This window comes from Mya arenaria, chromosome 4, assembly GCF_026914265.1.
Source record: "Mya arenaria isolate MELC-2E11 chromosome 4, ASM2691426v1".
Classification (NCBI taxonomy): Eukaryota; Metazoa; Mollusca; class Bivalvia; order Myida; family Myidae; genus Mya; species Mya arenaria.
This window is the reverse complement of record NC_069125.1, coordinates 4,794,117-4,811,796: the sequence shown is the minus strand read 5'-3', so window position 1 is coordinate 4,811,796 and position 17,680 is coordinate 4,794,117. Positions and strand designations below refer to the sequence as shown.

The 17,680-nt window shown below is 40.1% G+C and overlaps 2 protein-coding genes across 2 annotated transcripts in view; both read right to left on the bottom strand.

The window, feature by feature from the left end:
* Positions 1-138: 138 nt before the first annotated feature.
* Positions 139-8,832, bottom strand: LOC128232636 (DNA repair protein RAD51 homolog 4-like). The gene is made up of 8 exons (XM_052946307.1): positions 8,685-8,832; positions 8,005-8,123; positions 7,189-7,270; positions 6,548-6,667; positions 5,559-5,751; positions 5,366-5,436; positions 1,000-1,152; positions 139-771 (listed from the first exon to the last, which is right to left on the bottom strand). Exons 1-8 carry the CDS (start codon positions 8,826-8,828, stop codon positions 718-720), a joined length of 936 nt encoding a protein of 311 aa, XP_052802267.1. The 5' UTR covers positions 8,829-8,832; the 3' UTR covers positions 139-717.
* Positions 8,833-10,532: 1,700 nt separating this feature from the next.
* Positions 10,533-17,680, bottom strand: part of LOC128231218 (uncharacterized) — a 14,351-nt gene continuing 7,203 nt past the window's right edge. The window contains exon 2 of the mRNA XM_052943748.1: positions 10,533-17,680. This exon is cut by the window's right edge and continues 341 nt beyond it. The gene's annotated coding sequence lies outside the window, so the exon portion shown is untranslated.

Below are 17,680 nucleotides of genomic sequence, written 5' to 3'. Positions count from 1 at the left end.
TAGACATATAGATTCATTGGCAACCAGTTTATGTAATATTCAGATTCTAGGAATATCCAAGGGCCTGAAAGGGGAGAGGGCTTCACCTTCAAGTTATGATATTATGACCACAAATCACAGAGCATTAAACACATTTTATTGAATAATCCATGAACATTGAAAATAAAATGACACAACAATTCCAGTGTACAAGATTTACACTCGTTATGTCGAAATCTATTACCTCGATGATTGGGTAATGTCGTTACTCCTTTCGACATTTTTCGGTTTAGTTTTACACTTTCTATATATTGCTTATACCGAATGCTCGTTATCTCGAAGCATTTCCCAGGACCCTAATGACTTGAACAAAACGAGTTTGACTAAAGTTCATGCGGCCTCGTGACCGTCGTTTGGAAAACCGTGATAGATAAAATACACCGTCACCAGTCTGTACCAGCATTATATCACGTTATATCAATGGCGGCAGTACTCGTATGATTGTATACATGTAGCTCTAAAATGAGTCAGGGCATGTTCACACCTGTATAGATGTCTGTTGTGAACATTTTTTACTTCGCTCATTGACAACTATGTTTAAAATTAAACAATGACAGGTATATATACGTCTTGAATAAGCTTTCCTTTGTATATTATGGAATCCAAGTCATAATCCCTTGTCAAACAAATAGAACCCCCCATGTTATCTGTGGTAAACTGTTCATCAAATTTATCCTGTCATCTGAGAGGACCGTTTTCTGTGATGGAGAATTTGGTACAAGCTCCTATCGCCTGAAAAAGCAGAAACATATGACACGATCAACTCCTCTGACACTTGTTTATAATCAGACACATTCTCTTTCAGTTAAGGCGACCAACAAACAGACGTAATTATCAATGAAACAGATTCCAATATTTACAAAAAAAATCTTTAACAAAGTTAAACTGAAGTATACTATCACACTCAGAATTCAGACGGGTTTAATTTCGTTTTCAGTCCATGAATGCATAAAAACATACCCCTCTTGTGTTTTTTATAACACTGGCGCTTCTCTCATCTTGGGTTTCTTCGCCACCATCGAGCATGAAGCGCACGTGTGGTATTTGTGACCATTGGCGACCCAGAGAGGCGACCTTGGCCCCGCCCTCGCCTGTCACATTATTATTCGATATCTGGCGGGAAAAATAACAGTTTACCAACAGTTAAAACAGTAATCAAATCGTAAATGCAGCATGGCTAAATTTTGTGGCTGATTTCTGCAATTTTGCATTTTCACCGCGAAAAATAACAATACGAAAATACGCCATGTGGTTGAGCGAAAAAACGCTATGTTGTGGGGTGAACAAACGAAATAATTATCTGTAATTACCCACCAAATGGTATGCTGTCGTATTTGAAAATGCTGTCGTATTTTCTTATTTTCACCCCGCCACATGGCATGCCATCGTTTTCATCTCGCTACATGGCATGCCGTCGTTTTCATCCCCGCCACATGGCATACCGATGTTTTCATCCCGCCACATCGCATGCCGTCGTTTTCACCTCGACGGGGTAACACATCGGTATGCCATGTGACGGGGGAAAAACGACGGTATGCAATGTGGAAGGGTAAAACGACGGTTTGCCATGTGGCGGGGTAAAACGACGGTTTGCCATGTGGTATTCGTTTTCACCTCGCCACATGGCATGCCGTCGTTTTCATCTCGCTACATGGCATGCCGTCGTTTTCACCCCGCCACATGGCATGCCGTCGTTTTCATCCCCGCCACATGGCATACCGACGTTTTTTACACCGTCACATGGCACACCGTCGTTTTTCCCCCGCCACATGGCAAACCGTCGTTTTCCCCCGTCACATGGCATACCGTCGTTTTACCCCGTCACATGGCAAACCGTCGTTTTCCCCCGCCACATGACATACCGTCGTGTTTCCCCCGTCACATGGCATACCGTCGTTTTTCCCCGTCACATGGCATACCGTCGTTTTCCACCGCCACATGGCATACCGTCGTTTTTCCCCCGCCACATGGCATACCGTCGTTTTTCCCCCGCCACATGGCAAACCATCGTTTCCCCCCGCCACATGGAATACCGTCGTTTTCCCCCCGCCACATGGCAAACCGTCGTTTTCCCCCCGTCATATGGCATACCGTCGTTTTACCCCGCAAAATGGCAAACCGTCGTCCCCCCGCCACATGGAATACCGCCGTTTTTCCCCCCGCCACATGGCAAACCGTCGTTTTCCCCCCGTCATATGGCATACCGTCGTTTTACCCCGCAAAATGGCAAACCGTCGTCCCCCCGCCACATGGAATACCGTCGTTTTCCCCCCGCCACATGGCAAACCGTCGTTTTTCCCCCGTCATATGGCATACCGTCGTTTTACCCCGCAACATGGCAAACCGTCGTTGTCCCCCGCCACATGGAATACCGTCGTTTTTTCCCCCGCCACATGGCAAACCGTCGTTTTCCCCCCGTCATATGGCATACCGTCGTTTTACCCCGCAAAATGGCAAACCGTCGTCCCCCCGCCACATGGAATACCGTCGTTTTTCCCCCCGCCACATGGCAAACCGTCGCCCCCCCCCGTCATATGGCATACCGTCGTTTTACCCCGCCACATGGCAAACCGTCGTCCCCCCCGCCACATGGAATACCGTCGTTTTTCCCCCGCCACATGGCAAACCGTCGTTTTCCCCCCGTCATATTGGCATACCGTCGTTTTACCCCGCCACATGGCAAACCGTCGTTCCCCCCCCCGCCACATGGCATACCGTCGTTTTACCCCGCCACATGGCAAACCGTCGTTGCCCCCCGTCACATGGCATACCGTCGTTTTCCCCCGCCACATGGCAAACCGTCGTTTTCCCCCCGTCATATTGACATACCGTCGTTTTACCCCGCCACATGGCAAACCGTCGTCCCCCCCCCGCCACATGGCATACCGTCGTTTTCCCCCGCCACATGACATACCGTCGTTTCCACCCGCCACATGGAATACCGTCGTTATCCCCCGCCACATGGCAAACCGTCGTTGCCCCCCGTCACATGGCATACCGTCGTTTTCACCCCGCCACATGGCAAACCGACGTTTTCCCCCGTCACATGGCATACCGTCGTTTTCCCCCGCCACATGGCAAACCGTCGTTTCCCCCCGTCACATGGCATACCGTCGTTTCCCCCCGCCACATGGAATACCGTCGTTATCCCCCGCCACATGGCAAACCGTCGTTGCCCCCCGTCACATGGCATACCGTCGTTTTCACCCCGCCACATGGCATACCGTCGTTTTCCCCCGCCACATGGCAAACCGTCGTTTTCCCCCGTCACATGGCATACCGTCGTTTCCCCCCCCGCCACATGGCAAACCGTCGTTATCCCCCGCCACATGGCAAATCGTCGTTTTCCCCCGTCACATGGCATACCGTCGTTTTCCCCCGCCACATGGCAAACCGTCGTTTTCCCCCGTCACATGGCATACCGTCGTTTCCCCCCCCCCCCGCCACATGGCAAACCGTCGTTTCCCCCGCCACATGACATACCGTCGTTTCCCCCCGCCACATGGAATACCGTCGTTATCCCCCGCCACATGGCAAACCGTCGTTGCCCCCCGTCACATGGCAAACCGTCGTTATCCCCCGCCACATGGCAAACCGTCGTTTTCCCCCGTCACATGGCATACCGTCGTTTTCCCCCGCCACATGGCAAACCGTCGTTTTACCCCGCCACATGGCAAACCGTCGTTCCCCCCCCCCCCCGCCACATGGCATACCGTCGTTTCCCCCCCCCCCGCCACATGGCAAACCGTCGTTTTCCCCCCGTCATATTGGCATACCGTCGTTTTACCCCGCCACATAGCAAACCGTCGTCCCCCCCCCCGCCACATGGCATACCGTCGTTTTCCCCCGCCACATGACAAACCGTCGTTTCCCCCCGCCACATGGAATACCGTCGTTATCCCCCGCCACATGGCAAACCGTCGTTGCCCCCCGTCATATTGGCATACCGTCGTTTTCCCCCGCCACATGACATACCGTCGTTTCCCCCCGCCACATGGAATACCGTCGTTATCCCCCGCCACATGGCAAACCGTCGTTGCCCCCCGTCACATGGCATACCGTCGTTTTCCCCCGCCACATGGCAAACCGTCGTTTTCCCCCGTCACATGGCATACCGTCGTTCCCCGCCCCCCCCCCCCCCCCCCCCCCGCCACATGGCAAACCGTCGTTTCCCCCGCCACATGGAATACCGTCGTTTTTCCCCGTCACATGGCATACCGTCGTTTTACCCCGCCACATGGCATACCGTCGTTTCCCCCCCCCCCCCGCCGCCACATGACATACCGTCATTTCCCCCCGCCACATGGCATACCGTCGTTGTCCCCGTCACATGGCGTACCGTCGTTTTCCACCCGCCACATGGCATACCGTCGTTGTCCCCCGTCACATGGCAAACCGTCGTTTTCCCCCATCACATGGCATACCGTCGTTTTCCCCCGCCACATGGCAAACCGTCGTTTTCCCCCGTCACATGGCATACCGTCGTTTCCCCCCCCCGCCACATGGCAAACCGTCGTTTCCCCCCCGCCACATGGAATACCGTCGTTTTTCCCCGTCACATGGCATACCGTCGTTTTACCCCGCCACATGGCATACCGTCGTTTCCCCCCGCCACATGACATACCGTCATTTCCCCCCGCCACATGGCATACCGTCGTTGTCCCCGTCACATGGCGTACCGTCGTTTTCCACCCGCCACATGGCATACCGTCGTTGTCCCCCGTCACATGGCGTACCGTCGTTTTCCACCCGCCACATGGCATACCGTCGTTGTCCCCCGTCACATGGCGTACCGTCGTTTTCCCCCCGCCACATGGCAAACCGTCGTTTTCCCCCCGCCACATGGGAAACCGTCGTTTCCTCCCGCCACATGGCAAATCGTCGTTTTCCCCCGTCACATGGCATACCGTCGTTTTACCCCGCCACATGGCATACCGTCGTTGTCCCCCGTCACATGGCGTACCGTCGTTTTTCCCCCGCCACATGACATACCGTCGTTTTTTCGAGAAAAAATGCCCCGCCACTTGGCATATGTCGTATTTTTGTAATTTTACACCGCCATTTGGCATTTTATTCGACGCGAATATACGAAATTAGCCGCTGTAGGTTATATATAAGTTTTTGATCTATCTCATACCAAAATCCTCCAATTGAACCCTACTGCTTTGACTTTGTAGAAATAGATCAACCATATTCATAAAATAGAACACGTTCATACTATTTAAACACATTAGGTGCTAGCGATTAAATGCTTATATCCAAATGATGACAAATGTAAAATGCAAACAGAATCGTACTGACTACAACATGTCGAAAATATAATTACCAGAACTGCGATAGAAAATTCTGAAGCAATAGATTTCAGAGTCAATCCCAATCGAGTTATTCCCCCTTGGTCTGCAAAAATGGAAAATAAATATTGATAAACAAGCAGAAGAAAAAAAAGAGTTACTTTTAAAGCATGACATATGAAATGAATACACACAATGAGTAGCAGAATAAAGTCAACCAATTCCTACTGTCAGCAAAGAATCCGCCACCCAAAGATGGATAGATGACTGACGCTACGTTGTCCACAACAAGCAGACGTAAGGACGTGCAAAAAGGGTCGTCCCCTTTCTTCAGATCTGACTTTAAAGTCTCCAGAACTTCTAAAACTTCGTGGTAAGTGAAGGCATCGTACGCGTGAACTCTGAAGAGGGCGTTATCTTTCTGAAAACATATATTTGACATGATCATGAGTCGTTAAAGTACGGTACATTTCTTGTAACAGGCAGATGACTGTAACGTTCATGTTGTCGCCTTAGCACTCGTATTACAGGTATTGAAATGAGATACACCATTTATCTCGATCGTCAGTAAAATACATTGTATTTCAATTGAACTGTATCAACCTTAACTGTTCGCCTCACTGCACTTCAAACAGCATTATTTGCAATACCATCTAGGTCTCATGCTTTAAAATGGCCAGTTTAACAGTTTTGTTTTTTTCTCTAAATGTCAATGCTTAAAGATGCACTCTTACTCCCAAATAAGATTAACTACAATTAATAAAATTGTTTACATATTCCAAAAAGGATAAATAAATGTCGAAAACAATGGTCTTATGAATGATACCGAGTTTAATTTGAAAGAAATGAGCATAAAACACGGTATTTCTACCTTATGAGACTATAGTAGACCACAGTAAATCTTTTAGCATACACCAATTATTAATATTTTTGAGCTTTCTGCTATTAAATACACGTTTACAATCTTTTTATCAGTAATGAATATTTTCCATTAATACATTATTTAGTAATTAGTTAAAGGTTTATCAGTCAAAATTGATGTTTGTTATACATGTGTATGTACTGATTTTGAATAAGAATGTCACTTTAATTGTATTATTTTATAAATTTAAAGTGAAATTAAATCTTTTGTCAGTTTTGAGATAAAGTGAAAATATGCCATCATGGATTTAACCATTGCTATTTACGACGTTTACGTCATGTGACGTCATACATACGTCGACGTCATCTGCCATCATCTGCTCGAGGCGTCGTGCGGAGAAGGAACAGTTGGTATCGATACACACAGCCGTCTGATCTTCCTTCGAAATGACACCGGCACAGACACTCATACATATCTAAGGAAACGAACATAAACAAATTAACAATACGCAAGGCACGTAATATTGTACCTATCAATGTTTTTGCCCGTGGGTGGGTTGGTGGGTGACATCGTGGGAAATAAGACAAACTGGAAAAAATGTCTAAATCCCACACCGGAGCATACATTTTTGTCAAAAACTCTGGGGTCAGGGGTGTTACAGGCATCAAGAATCCTTTGAAAAATAATAATATCCGCATTCCGCGGTTGACCATAGCTGTCAAAATCGTCTATTGATATGTGCATAAAAAAACTCAAAAGTCTGGATTTCTTTTTTCAAACACTTCTTATTATAAACTTCAGCACAAGGAACTTGGATAAAAACGAAATAAAACAGTGCATTGTATTGATAAATACACTATATTTTCGTTTGACAACCAATTATATATAATTAGCAGCTGCTGCCTGTACTTGGGTTTCAGTTATTTCAATTCTTCCTCGTCTATTTGTATTTCGAAGTGACGTTTTAGCTTCAGAGACGAAAAGCTGATGACTCACCTGAGTTTTACCTGCCGCCACACCCCCACAAACCTCCGTTACTTCTCCAGTATATAGCCCGCCATCGAGAATGGCGTCTAGTCTATGAAATAATGATAAGAGAAAAAAATTGTATGTTCATCTTAGCAACAGAAAGTATCGTAAATGTCAGATGAGTCTTATGTTCCACGTATATTCGATAAAATAATGATAAGAGAAAAAAAATGTATGTTCATCTTAGCCACAGAAAGGATCGTCAATGATGAGACTTATGGTCATAGTCTTAGAATAAGTGGTTATAATTGAGAAGATCTACTCACTTTAATTTTGTGAACAGGGGCAAGGTTTCAAAATGGTGAATAGCATTGAAATAACCCTGATTGATAATATAACTTCATCTCACTATGATGTTCAAGGCCGGGTAAAGACTGTCAAGCCTTTGGTTAAATGTATACTGTTTTAGTGTAACCATGGCAGATCCAGGAAGTTGCGTTAGAGGGGGCTTAAGTTCGGGGCACAACCTTCTAACATTCGTCCCACCATCAAATGTTGGTAGGGGGGTGGGGGTACTCCTCCTTGAAAATTTTACAATGTCTAGTCCGAATGGTGCATTAAGAGCATGTTTTATTAGATTCTGTCTCCGAGATTTACTTAGACGTTTAAAGGGTGCCCCCCCCCCCCCCCCAACACACAAACAATACCTAAATCCGCTAGTGGTAACATAATTATGTTTCGCAATGATCAACACTAAGCACATCGATATATCAAAACATTTTTTTCAGTTTTTGTATCTTGACTTTTCAAAAAGAAGTTTTATTTAATATGTCGAAGTAATACCTTTCACATCCTGTCGATAAAATACACGACGATTCCACGACACGTGTGTACAATTGTTTACCGTTGATAGGTACAGCCGAGTACTGGGCTAATAGAATCTTTCGAATGGCAACAGCATCCTAGAAATCGAAAAAAAATACAATCACCATTAGCATATTCTGAACGCACACCATTTCTTCAGAAACAGTAGAAAATATTAAACAGAACAGAACAAAACAGAATGTATTACAGGTAAAATATTAAAGGACATATAAACTAATCACAGGGACCGGGTGCGTTGTCATGTCACACCTCTATGGCCACGCCCCACACCCTTAAATTAATTACCAACACCCCTTTATGATTATCTATTACTAAAATGGCAAAAATATTCTCAGGCTTATAAGTAATGATGGGGGAACTGTAAGCTGTTCTTAATAAAAGAGTTGTAAGGTTTTATACTGTAATTCTAGTCTTTAACAATGTTTATTTCAACTTCAACTTCATTGTCGTCCATCCGTGGGCATCTTGTCGAGGATGCTGGGTAAAAAATATATTAATGTAACTGTTGTCTCCAAAGTACACGCATATATGTAATTCATAACACTTTTTTTCAATATAAATGTTTCTCTACAATCGTAATCCGATACAATGATAATCCGAACTACTAATACACTTCCCAAAATAATCACAACTTTTACCTTGTATGGTATGCTGCAAAGCTCCGCAATTTCTTCTGGGTCTTTGCTGATGAAATCTGTGGCCTTGTTGATATTCTTCAACTTTAATTTGTCTAAGTTATCCTGATCTAAAGCTGTACACATACCTAGTCGCAATACCGACATCGTTTGTTTACATTGACACCGGTAAATTCGGCGCGAAAATGTTAATTGGATTACCCCCCTTTCACCGACGATATCCATGGTTTGGATTGGCGAACACCAGTCAAAATACGTGTACATATTATTATTGTTATTTTTATTTATTTTTTTCGATTGAAGTACGATACATTGTTGAAATGTTTATATACACTGTTCTAGTCACAACTCGCTTCATGTAGGTGCCGTGAAGTAATGGCGAAGTTGGGGATACGGCTGACGATGCTTCTATATTTCATAGTCGCCTTTCATTTGAAAATAATACTGTTGGTGTGTTCTACTCTCTCAAGTTGCTATTCGACGGAGTATCAGAGGAATTTTGCAGACTTTACGTATTGGAATATATTGTTATGAAGCTTGTTGTTTTGTTTGATGGTATGAAAATAACTTTATGAAAATAGCATTTATCTATTCGAAATTGCATTATCTTCGTTTCTTCCTATAGAGCAAACTTATCACCACAAAGGGGTCCTGTTTTTGTCGAAAAAATTAGTAAGACGTCTGTTTGTTGTCCGCTTTTGAGGTAAGATGTGCTATCGTTTGTAAATTCCAAGAGATGAGTTTCACAATTAACATAATCAATTGAAATATTATGCAACCAAGATTTAAATGTAAGGCAACCCAAACCGCAATGGTAACTGTACCGTGTGTGCTTAGGCCAAAAATGTTCTTTGTTCCCACTAACATCTAAAATAAATAGGGTAGGTAGGCTGGCATAACTATTTTCTATATTTTTTTCTTGAGAACCGGGATTCTGTACCACACCGACCTATGTTTTAAATATAAAATGGTTTAACATTTCACAAAAAACTCACATATTTAGGAGAGTTAGAAAAATAACCACACTTCGGCAAAAAAGTAGGGTCGGGGAGGATCGGGTTAGTTGAAACAAACAAACATAATAACGCCTTAGTTTTCTTGCTCAATATGTTGAACCATTGCAAATAGATTCTGTCGATTTAGTCTTGATTTCATTGTTGTCTTAAATGAGACTACATTGATCATTCTTTCCGAAAAAGGACTACATAAAATATTATTTAAAAATATTTTCAAGTTACGTTTTTAATGTCACTATGGACGATTTATTTTGGCGGGCAGCTATGTTCAGCCCATTTAGAACAGTACTGTGTATACTATTGTGGTTGGGCTTGACCAAACAACCTTGGGGGTGAGGCGGACACCCATACAACGGTGATAGAATAAATCATGTTTTCCCTTGGTTTCTCATAAAGTTAAACACATCTCGGTCTATTCAACCATATATGGTCTAAGTACAGTTCAATTCGAGGCGTTATTCAATGCAGTTAATTGGAACTTAGAACGATGTAGCTAATCGGATTGTTCGTTATAAATAACAGACCTTTACAGTGCATGGATTCAATGATGTTTGCCCATAAGATTGACTTAAGTCGCATATTGGATACCACCCCAGCTGGGTAATTTATTTACATTTGTTATTGCATGGACTTGCCACTATTTGTAGTTCTTTTTGACATGACAGATTTTTTCATGAATTAGCATGCCGTAACAGTACCATTATCAAAGACGTGTTCAAAATGTATTAAAGTACACCTGGCCAAAATCTACTGTTATGTTGAAGTCTTAGGAACTAACTATGGATAAAAATAAGATGTCGCATGTATGGCTAAAATCATAAGCTCAAAGACTAGATTTTCCTTTCATTTTTTATTCATTTACTCTCTGAATACAATGTAGAAATTGTTAGTGAATGAGTATTTTAGTACTATACAACTCGTAGATATATATTTATGGATATACATGTATAACAAAAGTCTGACTTAGAGAAATGTGGAAAAAAATGAATCATGTTTGAAATAGCTAGAAGCACTTGTATGCTTCGTTTCAAACACTCAACATACAGTTGAACCCCGCTGGCTCGAACTCGCTTAACTCGAAATCCTCGTTGGCTCGAACTGGATTTAAAGGACCGTTTTCTCTAACCTTAAGGTAAGCATTCCCGCTTGGCACGACTTTTCGAGGCTCGAGATATTTTCGCCGGTCCCTGGGAGTTCGAGCCAACGAGGTTCGACTGTACTAGAACATACATCATGATAGTTATGTTCAAGTTATTCATATGTGACACTGTCTGCAAAAAACAGGCTACAGGCGAAAATGACGTAACGCGAGATGTCCGCTTTTCCACGCGCTGACTTTTTAGCGTGATAATGATCTTATTATCCGGTCTGTTTGATAATTGACTGTAAAAATAAAACCAACGCCACAATAATGTGGTTTCGGGTGTAACGTCATTTTCACTTATAGCCCGTAGGTTTCGCAAATTGCGTCACATAACTATAAACATGTATGTTGAAAAAGGAGGGATTCCTCACTCAAAACGAGGCTTCAACTGTCTGTATATCCAACTGAACTTAAAACAAACTGTTCTATTTCTTTAACACAGTGGTCATGACTTACGAGTAATACTTTAAGCAGTAAAAAAGCGTTAGGTTGTGCCATTACGATGCCTAATATAAACTGTATGTTCGTTTTGCGAATATGAAATAAAGGCACATGTTTAAAACGGCCAACAAAAAAGGACCATCTGAACAACAGTGCGAACAAATTTTTACTTTTTACTAAAGGAGTCCGCCCACAAATAAGCTTGTTTTCTGATAGCTGCATTAATCATTATGACAAATTTTGACGCCTGGTAACCACGTATGATTCTGGCTCTAAATGAAGCCAAACTACTATGAGGCCACTGGACATCAATTGTCACATATTTGTGGGTCGGCTACCTTATGAAAGTTCATTTGAGCGCAGACTCAATTATGAACATTACATTATTAAGTTTGTTTTATTAGGTAATGGTATTTACAATATGATGTGTACGTAAATTAGAGATATAATAATCCTCTACCATATCACAATAAGTATTATGAGTATATAATAAACATTTGGCAACTGACGTCACTGAGTTATGTGTACGCTCATACACGGATGTTATTTACATATAAAAATATTATTTGGCTTATACCGAATATAATATCCTAACTTAAAGCTGCACTCTCATAGATTGACCGTTTTGACAATTTTTATATATATTTGTTGTCTTGTATTGAGCCAATTTTTGCGTTAATATCTTAAAACCAGTGATATAAGACTGCTGACAAAAGATCAGATGGCAGTTTTTCATATTTACGTTCGTAAATTGAATTTTTATTAGTTTAATTTAAGCGTTATTAACGTTTTAAGAAAAGTGAGTTTTTCGGCATTAAACATCAATTTTCGTAAATTACTAAAATATGAAAAACTGCGATCTGATATTTTGTCAGCAGTCTTTTATCACTGGTTCTCAGAGATTTGCGCCAAAACTTGCTCATACCAAGACAAAAAAAGAAAAAAAAAGTCAAAACGGTCCATCTGTGAGATCGCAGCTTTAAATCAAGTGAAAGATATGATTAGATATTTGTCTCAATGTATATTGTTACTTATTGTTACACAGAGCCATTTAAATGTTCACCATGCTATACCAGTTCAATGTATTTAAAACATTCAATGAGAACAAATTGCCTAATGCCTTTATGGGATGGCCCGTCTTTCTAAGATGTATAAACTGAAATTGAAACTCTAAAATTTAAAACAAGCGTAAAACAGCCTTTACTTACAGCCTCGTTAAACGCTTAGCCTACAGCCTAGCTAACAGCCTAGCTAAACGCCCAGCTTACAGCCTAGCTAACAGAACCATTGTTAACAATTTTCTCCAGAAAAAATCTCTAACTAACGTTACAATAATTACACAGTTTCATAAACTTTGTAATGTACACTCTTAAACTATTATAAAAGTAACATAATACTATTAAACACATTTAAATGTGACATAAACACACTATCTATATATAAGTTATATACAAGTTATATACACAAATCGTATAACAATAACAAATATGGCAAACTCGACTTGACATACATATATATACAGGTTACGGAACAAGAGCGCCGCGAGTCGAACGCAAACGCCAGTCTGTTGTTGCCAAGTTTTTCCCCAGTTGAACAAAGGTCAGGGGCCACTTTCTCAAAAAATCTTAAGCGTAACATCCTTTAGTATCTTATTTCATTTAGCTAATGCACCAGTCAATTGTAGCCATGCCCCCCCCCCACCAGGTCCGGGGATTAGCGGGGACGTTGACTGTCGGTCCTGCCAATTCGAGGTAAAATTCCAAAATCCCCGCCAAATGCATAGGGCAATCCCCAGGTAAGGCCCATTCCCTGCTATCTCCGGTGACTGCATGAAAATGAAATTAAACGTGATAATCTTAAATAAAATTTCGTGAAACAATCTCAAGACTATGTAGATGAATAATATTGTATACCATATCAAAAGTAAGGTGCTTAGCTTGAGAGTGTTATAAGGGACTCGTTCGAGACATCGGGGCCATAACTCGACACTTATGGAAGATAGAGTAATGGGGCTTGCTTTACATGTTGGTATTGTCTCTAGCAATATGTGGACCAAGTTTCATTTGAATAACTAACTGTTTATAGGTATTATCTAGGTTATATATTTTGAACGACGACGCCGCCGTCGAAGACACCACAGCCGACGTCAAGTCGACGTCACCACAGCCGTAATCACTACAGTGGACGACACCACAGCCAATGACACCACAGCCGACGATACTACAGCCGACGACATCACAGCCGACGACACCAAAGTGGACTAAACCACATTCGACGACGCCATAGCCGACGTCATCAAATCCGACCACACAATTACTTCGACCTTTTTCTTCAAAAAACACACTTTAAACATTGTAAAGCATCATATAACTTGAAAAAATTAGGAAAATACAAATAAAATAAGAAAACCATATATGCTACAAATTTTGATTTTTATCTTATATATGTCAAGGATGCACCAGTAAATATGGGTTAGCATAATAAATGATTACGTAAGTAGCTAATTGTGAAACGTCACTATAAGATTTTAAATGTAGCATGCATATAACACATGTATAGGTAATTAACGAATAAAACAAATATCACTAATGGTGCTCGCTTTGATAAAATGAATATTTGAAAAATTGCACTTAACCGACATGCTTGTAATATTAAGAATTAGTTCTACTATGAAGATGCGGACAGCTGTATAATTGTTATCCTTATATTTGAAAAGCATAAATATATAAACATGATAGATATTTACTGTCTGTGAATTAATTAAGGCGCAAACGTGCATGCATTTTCAAACAAAAGTAATGTTCTCATGGATAACAATAATGGTATATCAAGTAACAAATTTTAAGATTTTATGCACCTGCAAACTATCTGTCATACCTTTCAGTGTAATTGTCGATATTATAGATTATACAGACTGTTATAAATTGATTATACAGACTGTAATTAAACCTAAATATACTTCGATAGTTGGAGGGATGGCCAGAATGAAAATAACGCATTCCATTCGATTTTAGTCGAACATGTAAGAAAAAACATAGAGTGGTAGCATTGATGCCAGTTAACAAAGTTACGTCATTTAAAGGTAATAGTGTGATTTAATATATTTAAAGCTGCACTCTCACAGATTGACATTTAAAAATAATGTCTCAGAATCATTTTATTTTGGTATCAATGCCTTCAATTCAGTAATGTAAGATAAATCATAAAAGAACGTATCTCAATAAATTGGTAAACTACCGATTTTTCAATTTTTTGCATCGTTAATAACGCTTTGTGCCATAAAAAATAAATTTTCGAACGTAAATATGAAAGCTGCGATCTGCTCTCTTGTCAGCTGTCTTATATCACTGGCTTCCATACATTCACGCTTAAATTAGCTCATTCCGAGACAAAAACTAAAAAGTTGTCAAAACAACCAATCTGTGAGAGTGCAGCTTTAATATATAAGCTGTAACAGAAAAACTCAAGTATAAATCGTAACAATTGTTAACATTTATGACAGGTATTTTCAGCGACACAAACAGGTCACAATACAGACCAAGTTTCTTCTTTTGTGAAATATTTAAATGCATATTGTGCATTTGTAATATCTGTTTACAAAACAGGAAAAAAACTAATGAATTATGACAGAAAGAAATATCTACAATATCAGTGAACATAAACATGGTCAAACTTCGAAATGTACGATCGTAGAAACTATTTTGTCTTTCTGTTGTATGCCGTACAATCACAACAATAACAACATTGTTTTAATTATACAAATCAATCAATCTTTACTAATGACAGTTTGTCACTGGTGTATAATAAATGTCTCTTTATAAAAAGTATTGACCTTACTTGACTTGGTATAAACGCTGAATTCTGTAACATAAGTAAAGTTTTACAACAATAACAATAACAAAAATATGTACCAATTAAGCAACTCGCTGATTTATAGGAAGTGTTTTCAATATATTAATTTGGTATCATGTTATGGCTAAAGTTTATACTTATTCATTTTCCATTATAACTCGGTATGAAAAGTCAAACACACCCACCCAATTGATCTGGTAAATGCCTACTGATCACCCCTTACAGTGGTCAAGTGTATATTTTGTCTACTGGCCCAGCCTCCTTTTAAATCTACCGTTTCACCTGATTAAAATATATAATGACTGAATGTTGATTTACCAAAATACATTATCGGTATATTTGAAACATACTGCCATCTCATTTGATAAAATATATTTTTAAACACTAAGTAAAATGTCTGAATAAGAGATAAATATCTATAATTTCTTTAATATAAAAAATACAGCGATAATATATGGCGAAAATACGTACGAACAGTTATCAGGACTAAAACTATTATGTATGTATTACACTATATCAACGAGAATAAAAAAGAACACATACCAAGATTTTTATCATAACTTAAATGTACAAAGTAGGTAAAAGGAAAGTCAGTTCGTGGGTATGTGGGTAAAGACAACTATTATCAACAAATTAACCTGTCAAATAGTCAATTTGTATCCCCAAAGGGATCGATATTATCTTCTTCAATTCGCGTCTGCATTTGTTACAAATTACATGGTCGATGCACGCCTTTTTACGACTGAAAATACACCTTTTTATAGATTTTAACAAAATCGAGTTATTTTGGGTTTGATGCATTTTGAAGTTTCCAAGGAGAAATAATTCAGGCTTTTAGTGCAATTATTATGAAGCGAAACGGTCCGATTGAACAACTCTCTCATAAATAAAAAATATGAAAATATTATGTAGATAAAGGTATAGGTTATTTATATGAACACACTTTTTGATTAATGAGAATACTGCTGGTGATGTTTTCACCAAAATGAAGACATGTTCAACATTCTCAACTTTGCGGCACATGTTAATTAAACAAGACACGCCTATTTGAAATAAAATCTTTGGTATAAAGCACTTACATCGTGGAGAGACCCTGACAAGGATAGGTCTTATTCAAATATAAAGCTTAATTCATTTCGCAGTGCTTAAGTAAATTAAAAACGTGTTTTAATGAGAACAGTAAACCATACGATGTTGACATAGACATTTTAGTCATACTAAACGTGAAAACATCTTGCAAAATATAATAAATTTATTTCACCCACGACCATGTAACGGTGACGAAATAATTAATTGCCGACGAAAAAAAATCTCGAAACGGAATGCGTTCAACGAAGTTCATAATAATTAACTTCATTTGAAACCTTTTTGACGTGGAAAATAAATTACAACGCTTTGTCACAATTAAGAATATGTTAGCACATAGTCCTGATATGTGGATTTGTTAAATATAGACTGAACGATTACTGAACAATCCCGAGTTTTAAAGAATGTCTGAACATTTGATGTTTATAAAGAAAGTGATGATTAAAATATGGTTATTCTATCCAGTGTCAACTATGCTAATTGTTATATTGTGGCCACGACTTACTATCTCGTTCCAAAGACTTAGTTATCTCTTGACAACGACTTACTAACTCGTTCGAACGACTTAGTTATCTCATGACAACGAGTTACTAACTCGTTCCAACGACTTAGTTATCTCGTGGCCACGACTTACTAACTCGTTCCAACGACTTAGTTATCTCGTGGCATCGACTTACTTACTCGTTCCAACGACTTAGTTATCTTGTGGCCACGACTTAGTTTTGTCATGACCATGTACGACATAGAGACAACCCGAGGTCGTTGGAACGAGATAGTTTGTCGTAGCGAAGGGATAAAAAAATCACACATGTCACCTCTGTTTCCTAGTGTGCCCCCTCCCTCCCCAATGAACTGTTTGATCGTACCAATTATATATGCAATGTATTATTCCCCCCAAAAATATATTTTCTTTCATTTTGATTAATCAATGTGCCTACCTTTTTTTTTAAAGAAATGAGGAAGATTAAAAGTGTATATGGAATAGGAAGTAACCTTGAATCAGTTAAGCGAAAAATGAACACCCATAATTTCAAAAGAACATGCTGAGCCACAAATGTGTCCGTTTTTTCTTGGATTATGTTTCATCATTTTCATTCATATCAGGAAACATTAAAATCCCATACTACGCCAATTTTATCTCATAAAAATATCAGATCATATTGCAGGACAAATTCGTAACTTTGAAACGAGCACACGGTATGGTTCTGCAAGGCAAAGGCCAATCCTAGACCTTTTAAAGCTTTATGAACTATGGTTTCAACGAAAACATGGGATTTAATTTCCATCTTTTTTCCCCATAAATTTGGAGGATTGTGTGAATTTGTTGGTATTATTTACACTTCTGCGTGTTAAACTCATTCACATGGTAACCGTATCTTAGCCTAGGCTGTGATCAACAAAAGAATAAACTATATTGACAAAATGTTTGCTACAAAGACATAGAATAAAGAATTGCAAAA